This window comes from Tetrao urogallus (genome assembly GCF_951394365.1).
Source record: "Tetrao urogallus genome assembly, chromosome: 1".
NCBI classification, from domain to species: domain Eukaryota; kingdom Metazoa; phylum Chordata; class Aves; order Galliformes; family Phasianidae; genus Tetrao; species Tetrao urogallus.
In genome coordinates this window covers 120147448-120170958 of record NC_136813.1, presented here as the reverse complement: position 1 = coordinate 120170958, position 23511 = coordinate 120147448, and the positions used below count along the sequence as shown (strand labels likewise).

At 38.8% G+C, this 23511-nt stretch overlaps 1 protein-coding gene across 1 annotated transcript in view; it reads right to left on the bottom strand.

Moving 5' to 3' along the window:
* The window catches only part of VWF (von Willebrand factor), a gene marked incomplete at its 5' end in the record, with an annotated part of 144879 nt that overhangs the window by 46922 nt on the left and 74446 nt on the right, over positions 1-23511 (bottom strand). The window contains 6 exon segments of the mRNA XM_079541808.1: positions 1483-1526; positions 4700-4864; positions 5786-5929; positions 20352-20495; positions 20824-20943; positions 21518-22845. Of these exon segments, the coding sequence (XP_079397934.1) occupies positions 1483-1526; positions 4700-4864; positions 5786-5929; positions 20352-20495; positions 20824-20943; positions 21518-22845 (1945 nt within the window).

Sequence of the window (23511 nt, the reverse complement as noted above, 5' to 3'; positions counted from 1 at the left end):
ATCAGAAGATAGTTAAACAAATTCTTCATAATGAGATATTTCTAAGACAAATATTAACACTTCAGTTGCCACTTGCAATCTTGTTTAAAAGCATAAGAGGAAGAGTACCAAAAAGAATAAACTACATTTTAAAAAATCACAATCATTCTCATATTCTGGCATTCAGCAAGTTCAAATCATATTTAAACAGTGGCTCTCTACACAGCTTGCATTTAGAGTTATTTGAACTCACCACAGGGCATGAATACCGAAAACTCAAATAGATTCAAAGTAATACCTCCGATTTTATCATGTATCATGGTATCAGAGGCAGATGTCAGTGGTATGGCAGTACAGGTTGAATTTTCATGACAATATTTCATTAAATTTTGTTGCCATGTGACAAATGGCAGCAGGACAAACTGACAAATAGAATCTGGCACATGAAGAATGTGATGCAAAGATACAAAATTCTGTTCACTGCTGGTGAAAATGCATAGCTAATGGTGGTGACTATGTTGAGAAATAGCATTCTGTGGCTAAGAATTTGCTCTATCATATAGTATAATCATAGCTCTTTGTATGTGTTGTAGTTTCTATGGAAATAAATAGGAGGCATTGCTTTTGGAGCAACTGACGTATTTCCTGAGTCTAAGTAGTTCAAAAGAATTTCCTTATTAGCCACATCCTTCCTTACAGTCATTTAAGAGAAAAAAAATCAAGATACTTCTTAATGTATTGAAATTTCAAAATAAATCAGAGTAGAACACATAACTGACACTTACTAAAACATACAAGGTTGTACAAACTTATGCTTACATTTTAGAATGCCTGAAGCATCATGTAGAGTCAACAACTTTGGTATCTCACCTGAGATCTGGATAATTTGTAGTATTTACATCACTCCCTACAGAGGATCACTTTCAAGAGAGCAGGCAATTTTGCTAAAATTTCTGATAATTTTCTCAGGATTAATAGAAGATTTTATGCAAACAAATGCTAAGAACTCTGATTTCAATTCAGAAATGCCTTAAGAAGACATGATTTTTCCTAGAGAGAAAATTATCACATAATAATTATCTGAATGAAATTTCCATAGGGAGGAGGTACTTGCACTTTCTAGAAGTTTGGACAGTAATGTTACCTTCCTCTTTACACATAATTTTTGGGCATATATAGCTTTCCTAGAAGTTTTTACCAGGTGATGGAAGTACATTTTTTCTTTTTCAGGGAAGGCAGATGTAATATTTTGGCTCTACACTGCCTTCAATCACAGTCAACATACTACAATATCAGGTGTCCTTGGATTAATCCTCCTTGGTGTGCATAAAAGCCTCCTGTCAGTTCAAAAGCCACTGTTTTCTTCCTCAAAAATTAGTCTCAGAAAGAAAACCTTAATATTAGCCAATACATCTTGTTTCAGAACATCTATTCAGGTATTCATCATCCTGCATGAACTTTGTAACTTGAAAACCACGTGGATGCCACAAGCAGTAAACTTACTTTCTTTTTGTTTCCATCCTCATCTATACATTCTCTGACAGGATCTGAAAGAGAAACAAATATTTTTTATCAATCTTTCTCCCTTACCAAAGCTTAATAAAGGCAATGTCTGCCAAAATACAGACTATTTAATTAAAAGTGTGAATTAGACTACATTCTGATCACAAAGTAGCAGAATTGCTTGTGACAGGTTCTATGTGATACCAGGCAAAGCATTCAACAGTCATATACAGAAAAAAGAGTTCACTCACAGGTGAAAGGGCTCTTTGGCTATGCACCACTACTTTTCAACAAGCAGTCATACGTGCAAACAATTTGTCTGTGCTCTCTAGGCCAGCCACACTCCTTCACCAGGTGCTCAATCACCAGTTCAAGTTGTGGCCTAACAGTTCCCCTGCAGACTGTAGGAAGTGTTTCTGTTCTCAGCTGTGAAATCTCTGTCTAAATTTCCTACCTGAAGATCACAGGCATTTGCCCAAAATGTACAAAAGAAAGTCAAAGAATGTATACTTCTTGTCAATTCAGTATACTTTCCTACTGCTAGCTTTACCTTACTTCTGCAATGGCACTGGTCCTGAAAATACCTTGTGAACAACAGGTATTGAACCACTTAGGCTGTAATTTTTTCTTGTATTGACATGGATTTCTGCCTAGATGGTACTTAAAAGATCATAGTTTAAGCTCTAAGAAAGGCTCCAGTCTTATTTCTTTGCTGAATCAGAAGTATCTCTGCTAATTAATAAATAATAAGAATTTCCACACAGACATATTTATTCAATGCAGAAGGAAAAATACAGAGGGTAACCTGAAACAAAGTGTCAGCAACTAGTATAAAAGTGCAACTAGTATAAATATGAGAACAGCTGTACTAAAAATACTATTAGTCTCATTACATTCAGATAACACTGTTATGTGTAATTTTTTTCTATAAATGTTTAGATGTTCACAAACTCACTTCGAAATTATAGTTTCCATGCTAATGTGCTTTCATGACATACCTGAAGTTAAGAGGAATGATACGTAAGTGCTGTGGGATGAGCATGCATCCAGGAAATTAAAACACTGACTAGAAAATTCTATATGCATTACTGAATTATGCTAGATATATACCTTATATGCTCTTTTCCAGGAAAGTAATACATTTTGAAAGCATTTGGGAAGTCTTTTAAATATTTTAATAGTATTATTCTTGGTATGCTTCCATTAAAAGCAAAAAACAAAAAAACAAAAACAAAAAAACAGACTCTGTACAAGAAATTCGACTACAGGCTCAATATTACTTTATGGACTATAAGGAAATTAAATAAGATTAAATAAAGGGGAAAAAAAAGAAGGAAAAAAAAGGTAATCATTTCACACTCCATAAAGATGGTTTTACCAGCAACAGAAAGAGCCAGATTTCTCAGATTTATATTCAAATTTTTTTATCATACAATTTGTTTGTTAGAAAAGCTGGATGTGGTTTTATAATTAAATGAAGCTTCCACGTGTGGATTATAGCACATATTGCAATAAGAAAATAGCTACTGGTTTCAAATTCCTGTTCCTCATCCTGTATCAATGTAATTTAGGGTAAGAACATCAGATATTTTATACTGCGAGGAGAGGAAGTGGTTCTTCAAAAGCTTATTTAAAAGAAAATAGAAAAAATGGCAGCTGTTTGATGCTCTGGGGAGGTTTTATAATGCCAGAAGTGATCCCAGTGGAGATTAATTGGATATCTCAAAGCTGAACTGTGCACAACCTGCAACTTCCTCATGGAAGTATTTGGCTCTGTTATTTTAATGGAGACATAAGCACTACTAAAGCTGGTAAAAAACTCTGCAATGACTAACACAATGAGATACTGGCTTGCAGAGAGGTTACATAGATGCTATTTTGATGGATGTAATAATAAAACAGGACAAATAAATACCTATATATACACAGACCAAGGAGGCAAAACAAGTAAAATAATGCCAAGAGTTGAAATGAAATTTTGAGGTAAATTTTGTTAGCAAGAGAACTATTTACAAATACATGAATTAACTTATAAAAATATTAATATTCTAATATTTTAAAATATTCTGCACCTCTTTCCCATACATTACAGTACTTGTTTGTTTGTTTGTTTTTCCCCAGAAACAGTTAAGTCTTTCTTACTCTTCCTTTTCTTACACTTTGGTTAAATTCTTTGTAGACAGACAGATACCACAGCTTAGATCTGTGCAGAAAAGAATGCTATTTGAAATCTTTACTCACAACTAGCTTTTAACATTTTGAATCATAGAATCAGACTTGTAGGGGCTGAAAGGGACCTCTAGAGATCATCTAGTCCAACCCTGCTGCCGAACCAGGCTCCTTAGACCAGGTTGCACAGGTAGGCATCCAGGTGGGTCATGAATATCTTCAGAGAAGGAGAATCCACACCCCCCCGGGCAGCCTGTTCCAGTGATCTATAACCCTTACCGTGAAGAAGTTCTTACACACATTTGTGTGGAACTTCCTATGCTCCTGTTTGTGGCCATTTCCCCTTGTTTTATGGCCACACACCACTGAAATAGTCTGACCATGTTCCTTCATCTCCCACAGTTTAGATATTTATCTAAATATTTATCTATCAGATCTCCTCTGAGTCTTCTTTTCTCGAGGCTGAACAGACCCAGGTTGCTCAGCCATTCCTCATAACAGAGGTGCTCCAAGCCCTTTATTTTCTTTACTGCCCTCCACTGGACCTTTTCCAGGAGAATCTCTTTTTTTTTTTTTGTATTGGGGAGCCCAGAACTGGACACAACAACACAACACTTTGAAGCATGTCCCATTCATTTATGACCAGTTGAGCTTTTCTGGTGTCCTTCTATTAGAGACCAGTCATCATTATTAAGGAGATGACACGTGAAAGTTTAAGCTCTTGCAGTTTAAAAGCTTGCAAAGAACTCATTAGCTGGAATAGAAGTTGGATACATGCTAAAAGGCCTCAAATTCAGTTTTCCACTTAAGTGATAGCGGTGACATACGTTAGCAATTTTTAAGAATGTCATTGAAACATTATCAAAGGAGACCTAGTCTGAGTTCTCAGCTCAGGAAAAATCATTGGATTCTTGCCTGAAATTAAGTGAAAGTTACACTCATTTAAATAGGTAGAAACATTTCAGCACACTGTAGCTCTTTTGTTGCTTATTGTGTTTCAACTTCTGTTTTTGCTCAAATTACGAAGCCACAATTATACTGGACTTACCCATGCACACTTTATTGATAAATTCACTATTTAATGTGACCATGGCGGATAAGTCTTCAAAATTCTGGAGTTTCATGATTCTATTAACAGCCGATGGCCCAGTCAAAGTCCTGAGTTGTTGTTCATCATACCCATTACCAACTCCAATAGGAAACAGGGACACCTCTGGAATAAGATAATAAAAGATTTTCAGTGGATAATGCAGATTTCTCTCTCTCTTTTTTTTTTTTTTTTTCCTAAAAAATTTACTAGGAACATTTTTTTTCAACAGTTAATTTTCTACATATTACTTACACTACTCCCTCGACATAAACTAAATGCAATCTAAGGTAGAAATTGCAATGTTTTAATTAGTGTTAGCTAAAATGAAATCACAAACATAATAATATTCTGTAAAGTCAACAGAATGCAGGTACAGATTTACTGGCAACATCCTCACATTTTCCAGATAAGAAAACAACATATTGAAATTTTTCATCCTGTATTTAGATTGCAATCGGATTATTTCCAACTTATTTAGCTAAAATATAACAGTTGTTACTTAGGCCATGCCTTATTCAAGAACTCCCAAAGCAATCAACAAATGAAGCCACTGTTTCTCAGTTGAATACCTGAAGAAACTGAGATACAGAAGCTACAGCCAGAAAACTTGAAAAAACACTCATACCAAAACCAAGTTCCCATACAAGTCAGTACAGAAACTGACCAAATCCTTCATTTATTTATGAATCTTTCAAGATTCACTATATTGCAGCCATGTTGAATTTATAGCATTAAATCACATTTCAGTTGTGCCTGTCCATACAAACCAGAATATGAAATGCCATTAAACTGAGAAGTCGATATAAACTGTGCAGCTTAAACTGCAGATTAGTCCTGATCTCACCAGTAATTCAAAGGAGCCTTCACCCTGAAGATTTTCTTCAGGCCTGTTCTTACCTGAACTTTAGACACAGTAAGATTGTATCAGTAAATTTACACATAAGTGCCTGAATTTTTCACCCTTTCTTCTAGCGAATTACTTAAAAAAGAAACAACTCTTAAAAAACAACTGCTTAAAAATAATGTCAGTGAAATGAGATTTACTGTTCATTCTTGCAGTGAGTGCAGCAGTCTCCATGGTGTCTTCTGATTTCCCTGACACAATGACTATTATCACCTTTGATGCGCTGGGTCTCCCTCCATAGGATTCTGACAACGCGTTCTGAACTACAAAGTCAATGGCTTTGCCTAAGAATAAAAGATAAATGAAGGAGATGATTGAAGGGAGCTGTAGGAATAGGACAATAAGTTTTAAAATAAAGAGGGTAAATTGAAGAAATTCTTTACTCAGAGGGTGGTGAGGCACTGAAACAGATTACTCAGAGAAGCTGTTAATGTCCCACCCCTGAAAACATTCAAGAGCAGGCTAGATGATGTCCTGGGCAACCAGTGGGAGTTGTCCTTGCCAATGGCAGGGCAGTTGGAACTAGATGATCTTGGAAGTGTGTCTTCCCCCACTCCTCCCCCCCCCCAACTGAAACCATTATGAGTTTTCATAGAATCATAGAAAGGGATATAAAACTAAATCATATGTTTTATTAGTAGGTGATAGAGTACTGGAATATTAGAGGATTTCTTTTCAAAGAATATTTAGTGCCTATTTTATTGTTGCCACATGAGAAAGCTACTAAGTCCCTAGCAGCATTACTAATACACCCCAACACAAAAGATTCTTCCTTATGTCCCCAATTTCTGATGTACTGAAAATCTTACTGCCTTCCCATAGCCACAAGGATAAAGTCATGATTCTTGTTTCAGTAATGACCTTTTCCTGAAGTGTTATCATTGTGTTACACAAAAGGAAATAAGATGACTAATCTTGAGAAAGGACATTGAGGTGTTGGAGCAGGTCCAAAGAAGGGCTACAATGCTTGTGAAGGGCTTGGAGAATATGCCCTATGAAGAGAAACTGAAGGAACTGGAGCTGTTCAGTCTGGGGAAAAGAAGGCTGAGGGGAGACCTTATTGCTCACTTTCAATATCTGAAAGCAGGTTACAGAGAGAGCAGGGTTGGTCTCTTCTCACTAGTGACAGGAGACAGGATGAGGGAAATGGGCATAAGTTGCACCAGGGTAAGTTTAGGTTGGTTATCAGGAAACACTTCTTTACAGAAAGAGTTGCTAAGCACTGGAATAGGGTCCCCAGGGAAGTGGTTGAGTACCATCCCTGGATGTGTTTAAAAACCATTTGGATGTGGTGCTCAGGGACATGATTTAGCGGAGGGTTGTTAGAGTTAGGGTACTATAGTTAGGTTGTGGTTGGACTCGATGATCTTTAAGGTCTTTTCCAACCTGGGTGATTCCGTGTTTCTGTGACTCTATGAGAACGTATTTGTTTCCCAATTGCAGAATAACATGGACATCTAGCGGCTATATGATCTGTCTTCAATGAACACTACAATTTCATACTACATTACTGGTACACTGAAGTTGTTCAGTTCCCAGAGAATTCAATCCCATGAAAAAAAACAGACAAGCTAAAATGGGTACCCAGTGTTCTTTAATTGTGAATAAAGTGAATACTGAGGGAAAATTTTGTTCAAAATCTTAAAAGCTGCTTTGGATTTGGAAATTATCAGGTCAGGAAGCAGAAATGATACTATATGACTGATGTGATGCTCAGGGAAAACACTGAATAGTGAAAAAAAGTGCCTGAGATACTAATTCCTCTGAGTAATCATCTTCAAAGAACTACTGAGCAGAAATATGCTTGCATAAGAAATTTACTGACAAACTTTGAATAATAAAAACATTTGTAAATCAGATCATAGTTAGTTCACCAGCAATCCACTCTAACAACAAAATAAATTGCAAAATGTTTAGGTGTGCAGAATAACTCTGCATTTTCCTTTTTTTTTTTTTTTTTTTTTTTTTTTTTTTTTTTTTTGTTACTCATCCCTCTTAACTGACAGAAGCAAAGATAATTTCACCAAGTTACTGCAAGGACAACCTCTATGAAGCCTATTCAGCACACAACATGAGAACAACAACTGCATACTCTACAAAGCTTTATCTTAAGAAATCAGACCTTTAGGAAGAACTTAACCCTCAGAAGAATCTAGCCTGGAATCTGGAAGGCACCCAAATGTCTCCATTGTTGCAGTACTGCTTTGAAGGTGGTACTACCTTCTCAAATTCTGCTGCTTTGCCCATCCTTTCATCTCCAATATCCTACAGTCCCTGATATGACAGCCTCTTTCCATCTTAATCCGGACACAACTTCTTCCTTGCTAGAACATTATCACTATTTATTCCCTAGAGACCTAGCCTCATCTTCAGTGTCATCTCTCCACATAGATGCCCAACAATTGAACAGAAGAGCTGGAAATGTTCAGGAACACCTGTAAGACTTCATCAGACTTAGTGCAGAATTACAATCCAAAATGAGCTCTTCTTCTTCTATAAGACACCATCTGTTTAGTTCATTTACCTCCACTAGCAATTTGTCGACAGAGGGTCACATAGTATTCCAGTATTACTTTTTACAGATGAAACTAAATCACTTAAAAGATTCTGTTCAGTAGAAACCTTGAATGTATAAATTTTGAATGTTTTTCTACTTATAACAAAACGCTTTAAAATATCTTAATTGATTGGGTGATGTTGATTCCATCTCACAAAATACTATTCACCTACTTGGCCTATGTGAGGCCTCATCTTGAGTACTGTGTCCAAGTCCAAGTTCTTTAGCACAAGAAAGACATAGAGATGTTGGAATGGGCCCAGGGAAGGACCACAAGATGGTCAGAGGGCTAGAGCACCTCTCATATGAAGAAAGGCTAAGGGAGCTGGGCTTTTTCAATCTGGAGAAGAGAAGACACCACAAAGATCTCATTTTGGCCTTCCAGTACCTAACGTGAGTTTATGAACAGGAAGGAGACTGACATTTTACACCAGCTGATAGTGATAAGAAAAGGACGAATGGTTTTAAACTAAAAGAGAGTAAATTTATGTCAGATATTAGGAGAAAACTCTTTACTCGGGGGGGTAGTGAGGTGTGGGATAAGATTGCCTAGAGAAGTTGTGGATACTCATTCCTGGAGATACTGAAGGTCAAGCCATGGCAGGGGAGTTACAACTAGATGGTCTTTAAGGTCCCTCCCAGTCCAAGCCATTCTATGATTCTGTTATTTTATGATTCCTGACCAGAAGAAAAGCTGTCACATAATCATTGCTTTTGCACATAATCAAGTGCTTTTGCTTTATAGTAGTTCCTCTGTATGTTTGTAGATAATGAAAATCGATTCAGAATGGCATGTTAGTTATAAATAATTATGGGAAGGAACAAAATACAGAAAATAATTATACAATTATATTCTAACCCCTGAGATTACTCCAGGATGATCCCCATGCCAGGAGATTTACTGGTTTCCCTTCTGTTCTATAAATAATTGTTAAAAAGTATTTCAGATTTTAACTTTTATATACTTGCGGTTTAACTTTTGCACAGTAAGAATTACAAATTAATTTTTCCATTCATTTGTGAAAAGTGCTGGAAACTCTTGTGCTTTTCCTGTTCTTTAATACCACTTTGACTTCTGTGTTGTTCATGCAGTCACCAGTAAAACCAGCTACTTTTTATTTCTCCCATTATTTCTGATAGTTTGCAGAAACATTAATGCATATATATAAACTGAAAAATCCATTATTTTTATGATTTCTAATAAAGAAATCAAGTTCTATTGTAATAGAGCCAGCAATTATTTCAAAATCACCTCCCGCAAAACAAACAAACAAATATCCAATTTAATGTATGGAAAAATTATTATAACTATAGTCAAATCTTTTTCTACCCTTTCTACCCTTATTTTGGAGTCAGCTCGAGAGAAAAGAGCCAGGTGTATAAAGATGTGATCAAATGAACACTTGGAGGCATTCAGAAATTTGTTATACCAAGCAGGAAGACGTACGTCACTTCTCAACCATTAGTTTCTACATCCAGTAATAGTAAACTGCTCAGTATACTAATAAACAGTCTGGTCCACAGTTGACATTTGAACATTTTCTTACTACTAGACTGCAATATAGCAGTAATCTGACATTTTCATACTTATAGAGGACATGTAAAATGTTTACATTGAAATAAATTTCACAAAGGACAAAGATATGTTAAGACTGGAAAGAGAGTGTGCAGCATTTTAGACATAACTGTAAAATGAATATATCTTACCTATACAGGCTTCAGCCCATACAAGATTTCCAGGTCTGTAAAGCAGTTCTAACAAACTGTTTATTTTTCAGTCATTTTGGCCCTAAGATTCCTTGCTATACATAGCAAAAGTCATACATGGAATGAAGATTAAGGTGAAAAGAATAGAAAATATCCTACAAAGATATTTTTGAAGAGGGGAAAAAAAAAAAAAAAAGACAGAGAAGGGATTATGTCACTGCCTAAGTTTTCTCCTCTTACCTACATTTATGAAAAACTGATTATCAACTTTGACAAATAGAATTAAGCCTTTTTAAAATCTTTTTCTTATTGTTTTGAAGAAGATCATTCAAAAATTAGTTGTTCTTGTTTGTTTTTTTTGTGGAAATCATCTTCTGCACAGTCAGAGATTTTTAGGGACAAAAAACCTGACATTCTTGGTAGAGAATGTGGGCAATAGTTGCTTTTTAGCTGTTCAGAACGAATCTCTCTCTCTGCTCTCAGAGACCTTCATTGGGAAAGCTCATCTGTTTCACTGGTACTCTCTGAAAATGTGACCTTGAAAACTCCAGGCAGATTGTCAATATTCTAGGGTATTTGTAAACTTTGAGCCTTCCTCTTATGCTTCTGTAAAAAAAAAAAAAAAAAAAAAAAAAAAAAAAAGCATTCTCTTCTGAAACTGCCTTTCAATGGACTGGGGACTGCATGCTACTGCTTCTTTTCTAATGCTCAAAACATACTGGGCATTACTTAAGTTTGCCACTTTGCTGTATGGAGCTATAGATATATACAATCAATTGAAAACACTGGTGGAAATATGTACCTGGTTACCTGGTATCTGCATACAATGTGGCATACAATTCCAGAAGGAGCTGCTAATTTTACAGGACTGGGGATTTTTAAGCAGGTTTCCAATCTCTCCTTTGAATCCTTTATGCAGTTTTTGAATGCTCACCTGATCACATTGTTAATCTCCCTGAATGTATTGCTCATCATTTCATTCAGTATTAGTATTTATTGTATTTTGAGGAGGAAGTCCTCCCCAAAACCAGAGAATACTGAGTTGCAGGGAATGTGAAGAGGCCTGGGAGAGACTTTAGACAGATGGAAATCTTCAGTGTACTCCTGAACACCTGAAAGACCCTGAGAGCTTAAACAGATATTTGAGATAGGAATGTTGCGGCTCAGGCAGATCTGAGGAGTCACAAATGATAAGGGGCCTGGCTAATGCTTATTGGGCCTTATTCAATACTATCTGGGAGAGGGAAAGAGTTTGTGAAATGGAAAGGGAGAGTCTCAGGGAAACAGTACAAAGTGAGCGAGAGAGTCTCCTGGTTGAGAGAAAAGACCTCCAGTCTGAGAGATTCCCTCCAAACTGGGAGAGATTCCCTGCAATCCAAACTCGACAGTCTTCAATCTCAACAAGATACCCTCCAATATGAGCTAGATACTCTCATTATCAAACAAGACAGGCTCCAAGCTGAGCTGGAGGATGAGAGTATTGGAACTGACCAACCTGATCAACTACAGGAGGCACCACAATTGATGTCAGTTGCCCCTATAAGAGGACAGAAAACGAAACAAATCTCGACTCAGAAGAAAGAGGAGGAAAGAGGTCCAGAGAAGTGGCTCCGAGATCCCGGAGAAGCACCCCCGAGTCCAGGGGAGGGGCCCTCAGTAAGACCACGGTCACCAACACCTACAAGGGCAACAAGAATTCCTGAAAGAGTAAGAGGTGAACAAGATATCGTTATCATTGTTGATCGATCTCTCAAAATGAATGAAATTTGAAGTCTGAGAAAAGACTTCTCACGTCACCCAAATGAGCCTATTGCTACTTGGTTACTTCGATGCTGGGACAATGGGGCCAACAGTGTGTGGCTAGATAGTAGAGAAGTTCGCCAACTGGGTGGCATTGCTAGAGACTCAGCCATTGACAAAGGTACCTGCTAGAACCAGACTTTTATCCTCTGGAAGTGGATGTTGTTAGCTGTAAAAGAAAGATACCCCTTCAAAGACGATCTGATGCCTGAGAAAAAGAAATGGGCTGATATGGAAGAAGGCATCCATTACTTGAGAGAATATGCTGTGGTGGAAACGCTACATAGCCCCAATTTCATTCCTAATGAGCCAGACCAAGAGCATGATCCTGGGAGAGTCAGGTGTACACCAAACATGTGGCGTACATTCACAAAGACTGCACCAGAAAGGTACGCAAGTACATTTGCAGCAATGTATGGCAGAGGGGAAAGAAGACCCTTTATAAATGAATTGGTTAATAAACTTCAAGACTTTGAGTTACATTTAAGCCCCCTACAAGCTTGTGTTTCAGCCATTGCAAAAGCAGCTGAAAAGCTGGACAGAATGGAGAACAAACAAGAAGATATAATTGACAAACTATCAACATTGCCTGATGTTGATTAATCCATGGTAGTAACAGATATATCCAACAAGGAACAGAATTCCCAAAACAGCCTACTTGAGGGGCTGATCAACTTGATTTCCTCCCAGTTGGTGTCATCCAATGTCTCAGTTATCAAAAGAAGACGTCCTCCTGCTCGAGTAAGTGAAAACAGTAAGACTACGTCACATTTTGCCTTGTGGCATTACCTACGTGACCATGGAGAAGATATGAAGGAGTGGCATAAACAACCTACTTCAAGCCCAGGTAGAAGAATTACAAGACAAATCACCCACCAAGGTGAATTTCTCCAAAAAGGTGATTGCTCCAGTTGCTGCAGACAACGGAGTAACAAATAGAGGGGCCCTGTCCCCAGCCGGGGGGGGGAAGGGATAATAGAGTTTATTGGACTGTGTGGATTAGATGGCCTGGGACATCAGAACCACACGGTGATCAGAAATATAAGGCCCTGGTGGATACTGATGCACAGTGCACTCTAATGCCCTCGACTCACCAAGGGACAAAATCAATTTATATTCATGGGGTGACTGGGGGTTCCCAAGAGCTGACTATGTTGGATGACGAAATCAGCCTCACTGGTAAAGACTGGCAACAGCACCCTACTGTGATTGGCCCAAGGGCTCCATGTATATTTGGTATTGATTACCTCGGAAGGGGATATTTTAAGTATCCCAAAGGGTATCAATGTGCCTTTGTAATAGCTGCTGTAGACACAGAAGGTGTTAAGCAGTTATCTGTTTTGCCTGGCCTATCAGAAGATCCATCTGTTGTGGGGTTGCTACAAGTGAAAGAGAAACAGGTACCGATTGATATAAAAGCAGTACACAGACGGCAGTGCCGCACCAACAGAGATTCCCTGCTCCCCATTCAGAAGTTGATTCGTCAACTAGAGAATCAGGGAGTGATTAGCAAGACTCACTCAACTTTTAACAGCTCCATATGGCCAGTGCGTAAAGCCAGTGGAGAATGGAGGCTGACCGTGGACTACCATGGCCTGAATGAAGTCACACCCCCGCTGAGTGCTGCTGTGCCAGATATGTTAGAACGCCAACATGAACTGGAGTTAAAAACAACCAAATGGTATGCCACCATTGACATCGCTAATGCCTTTTTCTCCATTCCTTTGGCCAAAGAATCTAGGCCACAGTTTGCTTTCACCTGGAGGGGCATTCAGTACACCTGGAATCATTTGCCCCAGGGGTGGAAACATAGCCCAACCATTTGCCATGGCTTGATCCAAGCCTCACTGGAACAGGGAGGTGCTCCTGAGCACTTACAGTACATTGATGACATCGTGTGGGGCAAGACAGCAAAGGAAGTTTTTGAGAAAGGAGAGCAAATAATCCAGATCCTTCTCCATGCTGGTTTCGCTATTAAGCGAAGCAAAGTGAAAGGACCTGCCCAGGAAATTCAGTTCCTAGGCATAAAGGGGCAAGATGGCCATTATCACATCCTGACAGATGTGATAGACAAAATCACTGCCATGTCTCCACCTTCTAATAAGAAAGAGACACAATCATTTCTGGGAGTAGTGGGTTTTTGGAGAATGCATGTTCCAAACTACAGCCTCATTGTAAGCCCCCTTTATCAGGTGACAAGGAAGAAGAATGATTCTGTGTGGGGTCCTGAGCAGCAGCAGGCTTTCGAGCAGATTAAACAAGAGATAGCCTGTGCTGTGGCCCTGGAGCCAGTACGGATGGAACAGGATGTGAAGAACATCCTCTACACTGCTGCTGAAGAGAAAGGTCCCACTTGGGGTTTGTGACAAAGAGCTTCAGGAGAGCCCAAGGCCGACCCCTGGGATTTTGGAGTCAGGCATACAGAGGGGCTGAAGAGTGCTACACTCCAACTGAGAAGGAGATGTTAGCCGCGTATGAGGGGTTCGGGCTGCTTCCAAAGTAATCGGTACTGAAACATAGCTCCTTCTGGCACCTTGACTGCCAGTGCTGAACTGGATGTTCAAGGGAAAGGTTCCCTCCATCCATCATGCCATTGATGCCACTTGGAGTATGTGGATTGCATTGATTACGCAACGAGCGCGGATGGGGAACCTCAGCCGTCCAGGGATCCTAGAGGTGATCATGGACTAGCCTGAAGGCAAGAAGTTTGGAACACCGCCAGCAGAAGAGGTATCACGTGCTAAAGAGGCCCCACCATACAATGAACTACCAGAAAATGAAAAGATATATGCTCTGTTCACACTGATGGATCATGTCGTATTGTGGGGAAGTATCACAGATGGAAATCTGCTGGGTGGAGCCCCACATGACAAGTTGTGGAGGCCATTGAAGGAAAAGGAGAATCAAGACAATTTGCAGAGGTAAAGGCTGTCCAACTGGCCTTAGATGTTGCTGAACAGGAGAGGTGACCAATGCTCTATCTTTACATTGACTCATGGATGGTAGCGAATGCCTTATGGGGGTGGTTGCAGCAGTGGGAACAAAATAGCTGGCAAAGAAGGGGTAAACCTATTTGGGCTGCTGAAATGTGGAAAGACATTGCTGCCCGAACAAAAAATATGGTTATAAAGGTGTGTCACGTAGATGCCCTACTGATGATCTACTGAAGATCAGCAAAATAACCATCAGGTAGACCGAGCTGCCAGAATTGAGGTGGCTCAAATAGACCTAGATTGGCAGAACAAGGGTGAATTATTTCCAGCTCGATGGGCCCATGAGACCTCAGGCCATCAAGGAAGAGACGTGACATGTAAGTGGACTAGAGACTGAGGGGTGGATTTAACTATGGACACTATTGCACAAATCATTCATGACTGTAACACATGTGCCACAATTAAACAAGCCAAGAAGATGAAATCTCTCTGGGGGGAAGGGCGATGGCAAAAGTACAAATATGGGGAGGCATGGCAGGTTGATTATATCACCTTGCCATGATCTCGCATTATGTGCTCACCATGGTGGAGGCAACCACTGGGTGGCGGAACATTTAAGCACTGGGAGAAGTATTTAGCAGAAGCCAGCCAGCTGGTCAACACCAGAAGATCAATCAGTCAAAACTGTCCCACCCAATCCAGCTCCCTACATATTATAGAGGGAGATAAGGTCCCTGCAGTACATGTAAGGAACATGTTGGGAAAAGCAGTTTGGGTCTTTCCAGCTTCTAGGAAGGGCAAACCTCATTGCAGAACTGTTTTTGCCCAGGGACCTGGGTCCACTTGGTGGGTGATGCAGAGAAACAGGGATGTTCAGTGTGTACCACAAGGGAATTTGATGTTGGGGGAGTGCAGTCAGTAATTCCATGTGTTTATACATAGGTTCGTATGTGCGTGCGTTTATACTTTCTTTGTATATATTAAGCATGATGTAGTGATGTAGAATTATGGGTGGAATGTAATAATTTTATGATTTTGGTTATCAGTATTCCACATCATAACATCATATAATGCACTGGGGGTTTGACTGCTGATACTGAAGTTCTGGGTGCCTGTTCAAGAAGAACTACATTTCCCCAGGAGGCTTTGCGGTCAGCGAGGAGATATAACTCCTGGCAAGGTCACCTGATGCTCTCTTCTTCACCTGCTCTTCTCCGTCTGCTTTTCTTCATCGGCTCAACTGGACTGCACTTCTCACCTCAGCATTGTGGTGAGGCCTATCCACCTTTCAGATACGCTCTCTCTCTCTCATTATATTTTGCTGATACTATATTTAGTAAATTAGTTTGTTCCACCTCAGATCGTTGCCGCTGTTTTCAATTATTTTGGGGTCCCCTGTTTCCCTTTTCCAGAGGAGCGGATCCACGGATCCCTCCGCCCTGCTGGTCACAGAACCGGGCCAAACCAGCCCATAAATCGTTGACAGACATACATCCAAGAACTAACAAACGATATTCATTCCAGAATAAGTAAATCCAGAGAAACATAAACCAACACAGCAACGTTTGATGGTTTTGTCAATAACTTGGGGAAAGCAGAAACTGTTTAAAACAGTTTCGTAATTATTTTATTCATTTTTGTCTGAAATGAGGAATAAAATGTAAAGCCCTTGTGTGGGCCTGTGGAGCTGTGACAGGGAACTCCAAATATGTGGAGGTTCCTACTGGGAACTTATGTATCCATGTCTTCAGTGGTCTCAATGATTTTGCTAAAACTTCTGCAACTACTTAACTAAAAAGGAGAAGTCAGTGTCCCACAAGCACTGAAAGTTGCCTGGGAAAGAATCTAAAAGACATAGCTCTTTAGCACTTGAAAAGGTACAGAAACAGCCCAAAGCTATGAAGCCTGTGAATAGTCCAGATTGCACCTGGTAACCAAGGACCTGTCAGAAACAACCTTCTTTGACAATAAATCAGAAACTGGTCTTCATATCTTAATTGAGGATTTTACCTGAATATGAATCTATTTACTAATTTATTTTTACTGAAAATATCAGATTATTTTTTATTTCAAAGCAAACTAGCTTTTGCAAACTGATCCCACATGTGGATGTTTTAAAAGGTCCGTTTATAAGACTTCAATATTCTGCTATTAATGTTTAAATGTGTGTATGGGAGGGGGTAGGGAGGGCATGAAGCAAGACATTAAGACACATTTTTTACAGGATGAGAGCCCTTAGATCAGGGCAGGTGAAGGGGGAACAGATCTGGAACATTCCCCATTGAATAAACTCCATACAGGGAGGAGGCAGACCCTTGTTTTCTTTAATTCGACTATATCCTCATATCAGCAGTTCAGCTGATATGGGTGTGCTTGCAGCTCAGCAAGCACACCTGTAGCCCATCTCAGGTCTTGGAGGTGTACAGTTCTGTCATATCCCCATCCATTAGCTTTTAAAATGAGTATTATCTGTTCAGTATTGCACACAGACCAGCTCTCTTACATGCTGTGCATTTTGAGTGCAAGAAAATACCCTAGGAGACAAGCCACTTGTTAGAGCCGTGTTAGAGCCATAACTTAAGGCAGTCATAGCCAATCCACAGCCCACAGCCCAAATGCAGCCCAGCACAGTTCACGGTTACTCCCCACCTCCGCCCCACACCATCATTGCTGGGGCTCTTTCTGATGAGCAGCCCCGCCAGGCCCCTTAGCAGCCCCTTAGCAGCAACTAAATGTTAGTATGCTATTAACTCTATCTGAGCTGAAACGAGAGCTTGGGATGCAGTGTAGTGCCGATTCAAGTTATGGCAAAGAAAATTATGCATTTTGACAAATTAGCTAAACGCAGTCCTATAAACAGCAAAGAAAATGCATCCATGCTTTCTGTTTTAATAAAGGAATTCGGAAATAAGTTTCAAGATTGCTGAAAAAAAATGTCGTGGTTTAGTCTGGGCAAAAATCCATTAATTTTTTTGTTTATTTGTGACTCCATTTTTAGTCATCATAAATACATTATTTGTGAATTTTCAAATGGAATGTATAGAGTTGCAATTAAAAATTTGATCATGTGTCTTTACCAGACTCTTGTAAGACCTCTCTTAGCAGATAGAAATATCCCTCACTTCAAAACTATGTCTTATGTCATCGCTTTTTGGCAGTATGCACATTTGTGAACAGCTATTTTGAAGGATGAAGTACAGAAAGAGAAATATGAATATATTGAGATCTCATTAAGAATTGCAACTACTGCCATCAAACCAGACAATCATGTTAGTTTCACAAAAGCAAAGAAACATATCCCACTAGTTTTATGCTTTAAAAAAAAAAAAAAAATTAAAAATAGAATATTTGTTACTTTATATACATTAACTCCATTATGTATTTAATAGGGTTGCTCCAAAAGTAATGCCTCCTATTTTATGTTGGCTTACAACATCAGAGATGGATGGTTGTTTCTGGTATGACATTAGAGATGGAACCTTCCCATCAAGATTCTGTTCCATTTCGTTGCTGCATGACAAATGGTACCAGAGGGGCAGTCTGCAAACTGGCATTTGACATGGAAATGATTATGAAGCAAAGGCGTGGAACTGAATTCTTCCATGTGCAAAAAATGGCACCCACTGACATTTATTGACACTGAATTTTTTTAGAGACCAAACTGGATGTGAGCACAGTGAAATGGTGGGTGGTGCATCTCAGCAGTGATAGCAGCAACAGTGAGTCACCTCCACTAGTACAGATTTTTACAAGCACAGCATGCAGGCTCTTGTTCATCACTGCCAAACAAGAATAGCTAATGGCTGTGACTATGTTGAAAAAGGGTTTGTAGCTGAGAATTTGTTCAGTCAATGACTTTTATTGTGCTCTTTGCATCTGATGTAGTTTTCATGAAAATAAATAGGAGGAATTACTTTCAAAGAAACCTATGTACATGGAGCCCAAGTCAGTGCTTTTTGACTCAGTGAAGTCCAAGCCAAAATGTTAGACATCTATGACTTTAGGGAAGGTACAGTCAGTCATGTGACTCAAACCTATAGTTGTTCTCTCCTTGTATAGCTTTGACTGAAACAGGATTATTTTGGTCAGCAAAGGTTGCATAAGAATTATAGGATCATGTTTCTGCAGCAGGGAAGCCAGCACAGATGAGAAGAAACAGATGAAAATGATGGTCAGGTGAGAATGATATTTTTTATAGGTAAATCTGATCAAGTTCTGTATAAACTAGAAAAATTTCCTAGGGAAGTACAGAATCCAAATAGAGCTGTCTTTTTAGAGCTGTCTCAAAACTTTTTAAGCAGCCTCCGTGTTTCCAGAGGCTTAAGCACAGACAGAGTGAAATGAATGACCATGCATTTCCCAAGAACGTCAATCCTTCTACTCAGCCAGCAACATTCACACACTGCAAAGTGCAGGACAGGACCATAGTGACTTATTTTCATTACACTGGGAGGAATTACTTATACTCTATTCCATTTAGGCTTATTATACTATACCCCAATTATGATCTCTGAGTATTTTCCAATGAGACATAAACAAATCACTAACAAGTATGTCATGTGGCTGCCTCTCCCTTTTCATTTTCCAAAGATTATTTTTTCTCTATTTATTCTGCAGCATTGTTTACTATATCCATTGCCATATAAGATTTCCTGAAACATACCTATTCGTATGTAATGGTTTATCCTAAAATGAGTCTGTAGAGGTCTCATCAGCCATCTGGTATTTTTATTTCTCCAGGCTGAGAAAGCAATCATGGCTAACCCTTCTGCAAACTATGGAAGTCAGGATTTTTTCTCACTTTTCTGTACCAACATTTTTTTACAGCCTAATGTAGGCCAAAGACTCTAAAAATCTGTGTAGTCCTTAACTCTTACAGGACATTAATGCTAGACTGCTGCCAGAGCAAATGTAGTCTAGTCCAAAAGAACAAAATTATCAGGTTATCTGGTGAAAGATCAGATACACTGTAGGAGAATCACTGTTTGCTGAACCCTACAACTGATACATGTGTGTATTGAATTTCCACGGATTCAGTGGGAAATCTGTTATGTTTAGCACATAAAAATTTGAAGTGGACATATGCTTCAGGATGCAGATTTCCAGCAAATACACTTTTTCACAAGTAATTTTTGGTAGGTGATCACTGCTTCCTGGCACCATTCCCAGCTTTGTGTCAACCTGAGTCCTTGTGGGACCAGCATGGCAATTTGACAAGGAACAAAACTACCCAGTAACACAGTAGTTATGTTCTAAGCTGTTTCAAAACAAGACCCATTACACTGGCCCAGCAAAGAGCAACAAACAGCTGGAGAGGGCGGCTATCAAATCCAGCATAAGCATCTCTGCTGCTAAATACCTCAATAATTGATACTGAAAAGTTTATGATTGAGTTTTCAATTTTGCTTGCTTGAAAGATAATGAATTAAAATCTTTAGAATTATTTCAGAGCTAAAAAATAACTGCTGCTCTTCTTTCCAAAATACATTAAGATAAAACCCAAGTCATTTAAAGTTACATTTTAATGAAAATTGAAACTTTACCAAGAAATGTACATATAGTAAAGATAATACTTGAATTAGAAACCTGAGCACTCTAGTAGAAGACACTAACAGAAATTGGTGATCAAGATCAGACTGTATTCACAGGACTTCTTTCTTTTTTTTCCTCCCTTCTTGCATAAATATTAACATCCACATAATCACTCACCCAGTCTGGTAGGACCTTGTTCCCTCTGTTTAATTGAGTGAACCATCTTGATGAGATTTTCAGTCTCCTGAGGCTTGTTCAATGAAATTTCTAGATTATTTTCCCTGGCATACTGGAGAACAGACACATGAACTGATGTATTGCCTGAAGTGAAAGGCAGAAAACAAATACTTTAAGCAATGCATATGAATGTCTTACAATAAAAATCTAAAGACCATCTTGTTCCAATCCCTGTGCCATGGGCAGGGAGGTCTATGTAGTGCATTGATCTCAAATTGTGCTGAAATCAGGACACAAAGATCCACAGCTGAAATGCTTTACATAAAATATACAAACCTAACTTTTCAGAACAATTTTGCCATCATTTAAAATAACAAACAAACAAAATAAGACTTTAGTGAGCTGTTTGTCTAGTATAAGCAAAAGAATTTGAAAGTAATGATATTTTTTGAGGTAAAAGAGAGGCACATACTGATATCAGCTCTTTCAATAAATGCCTGTACAAAGTTTTTCATTTCCTCAAACTCTGATGCTCCAATATTAGGACTTCCATCCAGAAGAAAAATGACATCCATAGGTTTGTTGCACAACTCTGAGTTGGGAGGAAAAAAACAAAGAGCATTAAGCATGATAACCAGAACTAACATCTACTAACCTATTGGCAGGAGTAGAAAGGGCTATCTGCTGCAGTTGGAGAAAACAAAGTTGAAACAGTAAGTATATTTAATGAAGGGCTCAAGATTTATATTTCAATTCCGTCTGTTCTGCTAATGTTATTTTGCTCTCAGAGGACTAAAAATAAACAAACAATTTAGTCACATTTGATAAGAGGAACTTTGTTACTTGCTTGAGGTGGATAGATGAGAATACTCTTTCTGCTCTTACATTCCATCCTATCTGAAAGCTACTATACACTACTGACAAACACAGCCAAGAACTGCTCAGACCACAGAAGGCTGGCTGCAGGTCAGTGGATGGCTGAATGATGGATTCCACCACCAAACTGGGGTGGAATCACCTGACTCGAATAAGGATAAATGTTCCTTCCTTTGCATTTGGACAAAATATCAGTTGAGATACGAGATTTTTCAGACATGTGAAGTAAAAACAAAGGAGACAGGATAGAGGAAACAGGAAATTACACAAAAAAATATATTCAACTTTACCTGGTATTTCTGTCCAAGTTTTATGAGAGCAGCATGACTGCAACACTAATTCAGGTGCTTCTTCAATAAGTGTGCTGTAACTTTGTAAGATTATTGGTCTATTAGGCTGACTAATCATTCTGAGCTCTTGGACATTTGCATTGGGAGTTATGCCTATGGGAATAACATTTATGCTCGTAGGATGTCTTGTTATAACATCAGTGGAAGGATTGGATGACACCATATATACCAAGTGAGGCACATTCTGCCTGCCTCCATTTGCTGATGTAAATGTATGTTTGGAAATATAGTCAAGGGCATGCCCAGTGTTGGTGGCCTTCCCTCCTTGGTAGGGTATACTCCTCACTTTCTCAATAATACTTTCTTTAGACTGTATTTCCCTAAAGGAATACTCCAGAGTGATAGTGTCTGAATACTGCATGACAGTAACATGAATATTTTCTTGTCCTATATTCATTTCTCTGAGCACCTTCTCAAGGAACTTCTTGATGATATTGAAATTTTCCAGCCCTACATTGTCAGATCCTTCAACAACAAAAGCGATGTCCAGACTTTTTGTAGTGGGATTTTCTGAGAAGTGTGGTGGTACTGTAAGCACTCTCTGGGTAAATATGTCATTAGACATTGTTGGAGTGGGTACAGGAGAACTTTCTGCAGGCCCAAGATCACACAGATAATCAATTAGGAGATCTCTGTTATCCATTAGCTCCAACACATTGTTCATTTGGAAGGCTCTAGTATGTAACTGCTTTTCAATGAATCTGATTTGTTCCACATTAACATGTGGTCCAATTCCCACAGGAATAACTGTAATATTTTTTTTCTTCAAGGCTGGGATGATGGTGCGGACTTTTCCTGGAGACTTGCTTGCTACAAATAGCATCGCAATTTGGGCAGCATTAGTCCTTTCTGCTTTTCCAAACACTTGAAACACAATGTATTTAAGGACTTCAGCAACAGATGCTACTTCATCACCTGTGTATTTTATGCTTTGGACAATTTTTTTCATCTGGGACTGTGTTTTGATATCTTTAAGGCCAAGGTAGATTGTAGGCCCAGCCCTATATAACAGAATTGACACTCGGATTTTCTTTTGAGAGATGTGGAGTTTGTTCATCATTCCAGTTATGAAAGTCTTCAGCTGTTTAAAGTCCTCCTCTGACAGTTTATTGGAGCCATCCACTAGAAAGGCCAAGTCCATCATCTTGCTGCATGAATATTCACTAGGTGCAAGTTCTCTGTCTTCCTCTGGAGCAGGTGTTGTTAGTGTTAGGATTTCTTCCACTGGTCCACAGGACACGCAGGATAAATTCTTCCCTTCGCACAGACTACAAAAAACCATCACAAGTAACTATTAAAAAAAAATAAAAATCAATGCTTTTAATAACATACTGCCCACATCTTACAAAAGAAAGTCCACTGGTTATATAAAAAACAAAATCAAAACAAAATGAACAAAAACAAAACAAAATCAGAACAAAATCAAAAGAGTGATTTTTTTTTTCATCCCCTTCCCCACAAGGAACTGTATAGCCAAACCCTATTAAACCCACTCAGAGGAGGAACTGTTCATGCATGTTTGCTTAAATACAGGAAGCATTTGAAAATATATGCTGTATTTGTCAGACAGTGCTCTTCTTATAAAAGCTTGTAGTAGAACATGTAAAATCTGTGTCTAGGAACAGCATGGAAATACTCTGAGCTCGAGCAATGCAACAACTGGTGAACTTAACTGGAAAACATGGTTTGCTTCACAAGAAAGAAAAGCTATGAGGCAAACTGAAGGCAGCTAATACAAAGAAAAATACTAGAGTTGGCTCTAATAAGATTTAGCAGAATTTGTGAGGAGGCTTAGCTTACTCAGGTTTTAATCTTAGCAGAAGAAAAATGTAATCAGCTTTCTATCCACATCTAAATTGTACTAGTTTCCTTTGATTTTTTTCTGACTTCATTTTGTTTTGAATAGCTCTGGTACATGTTTATCTGTTGGGAGA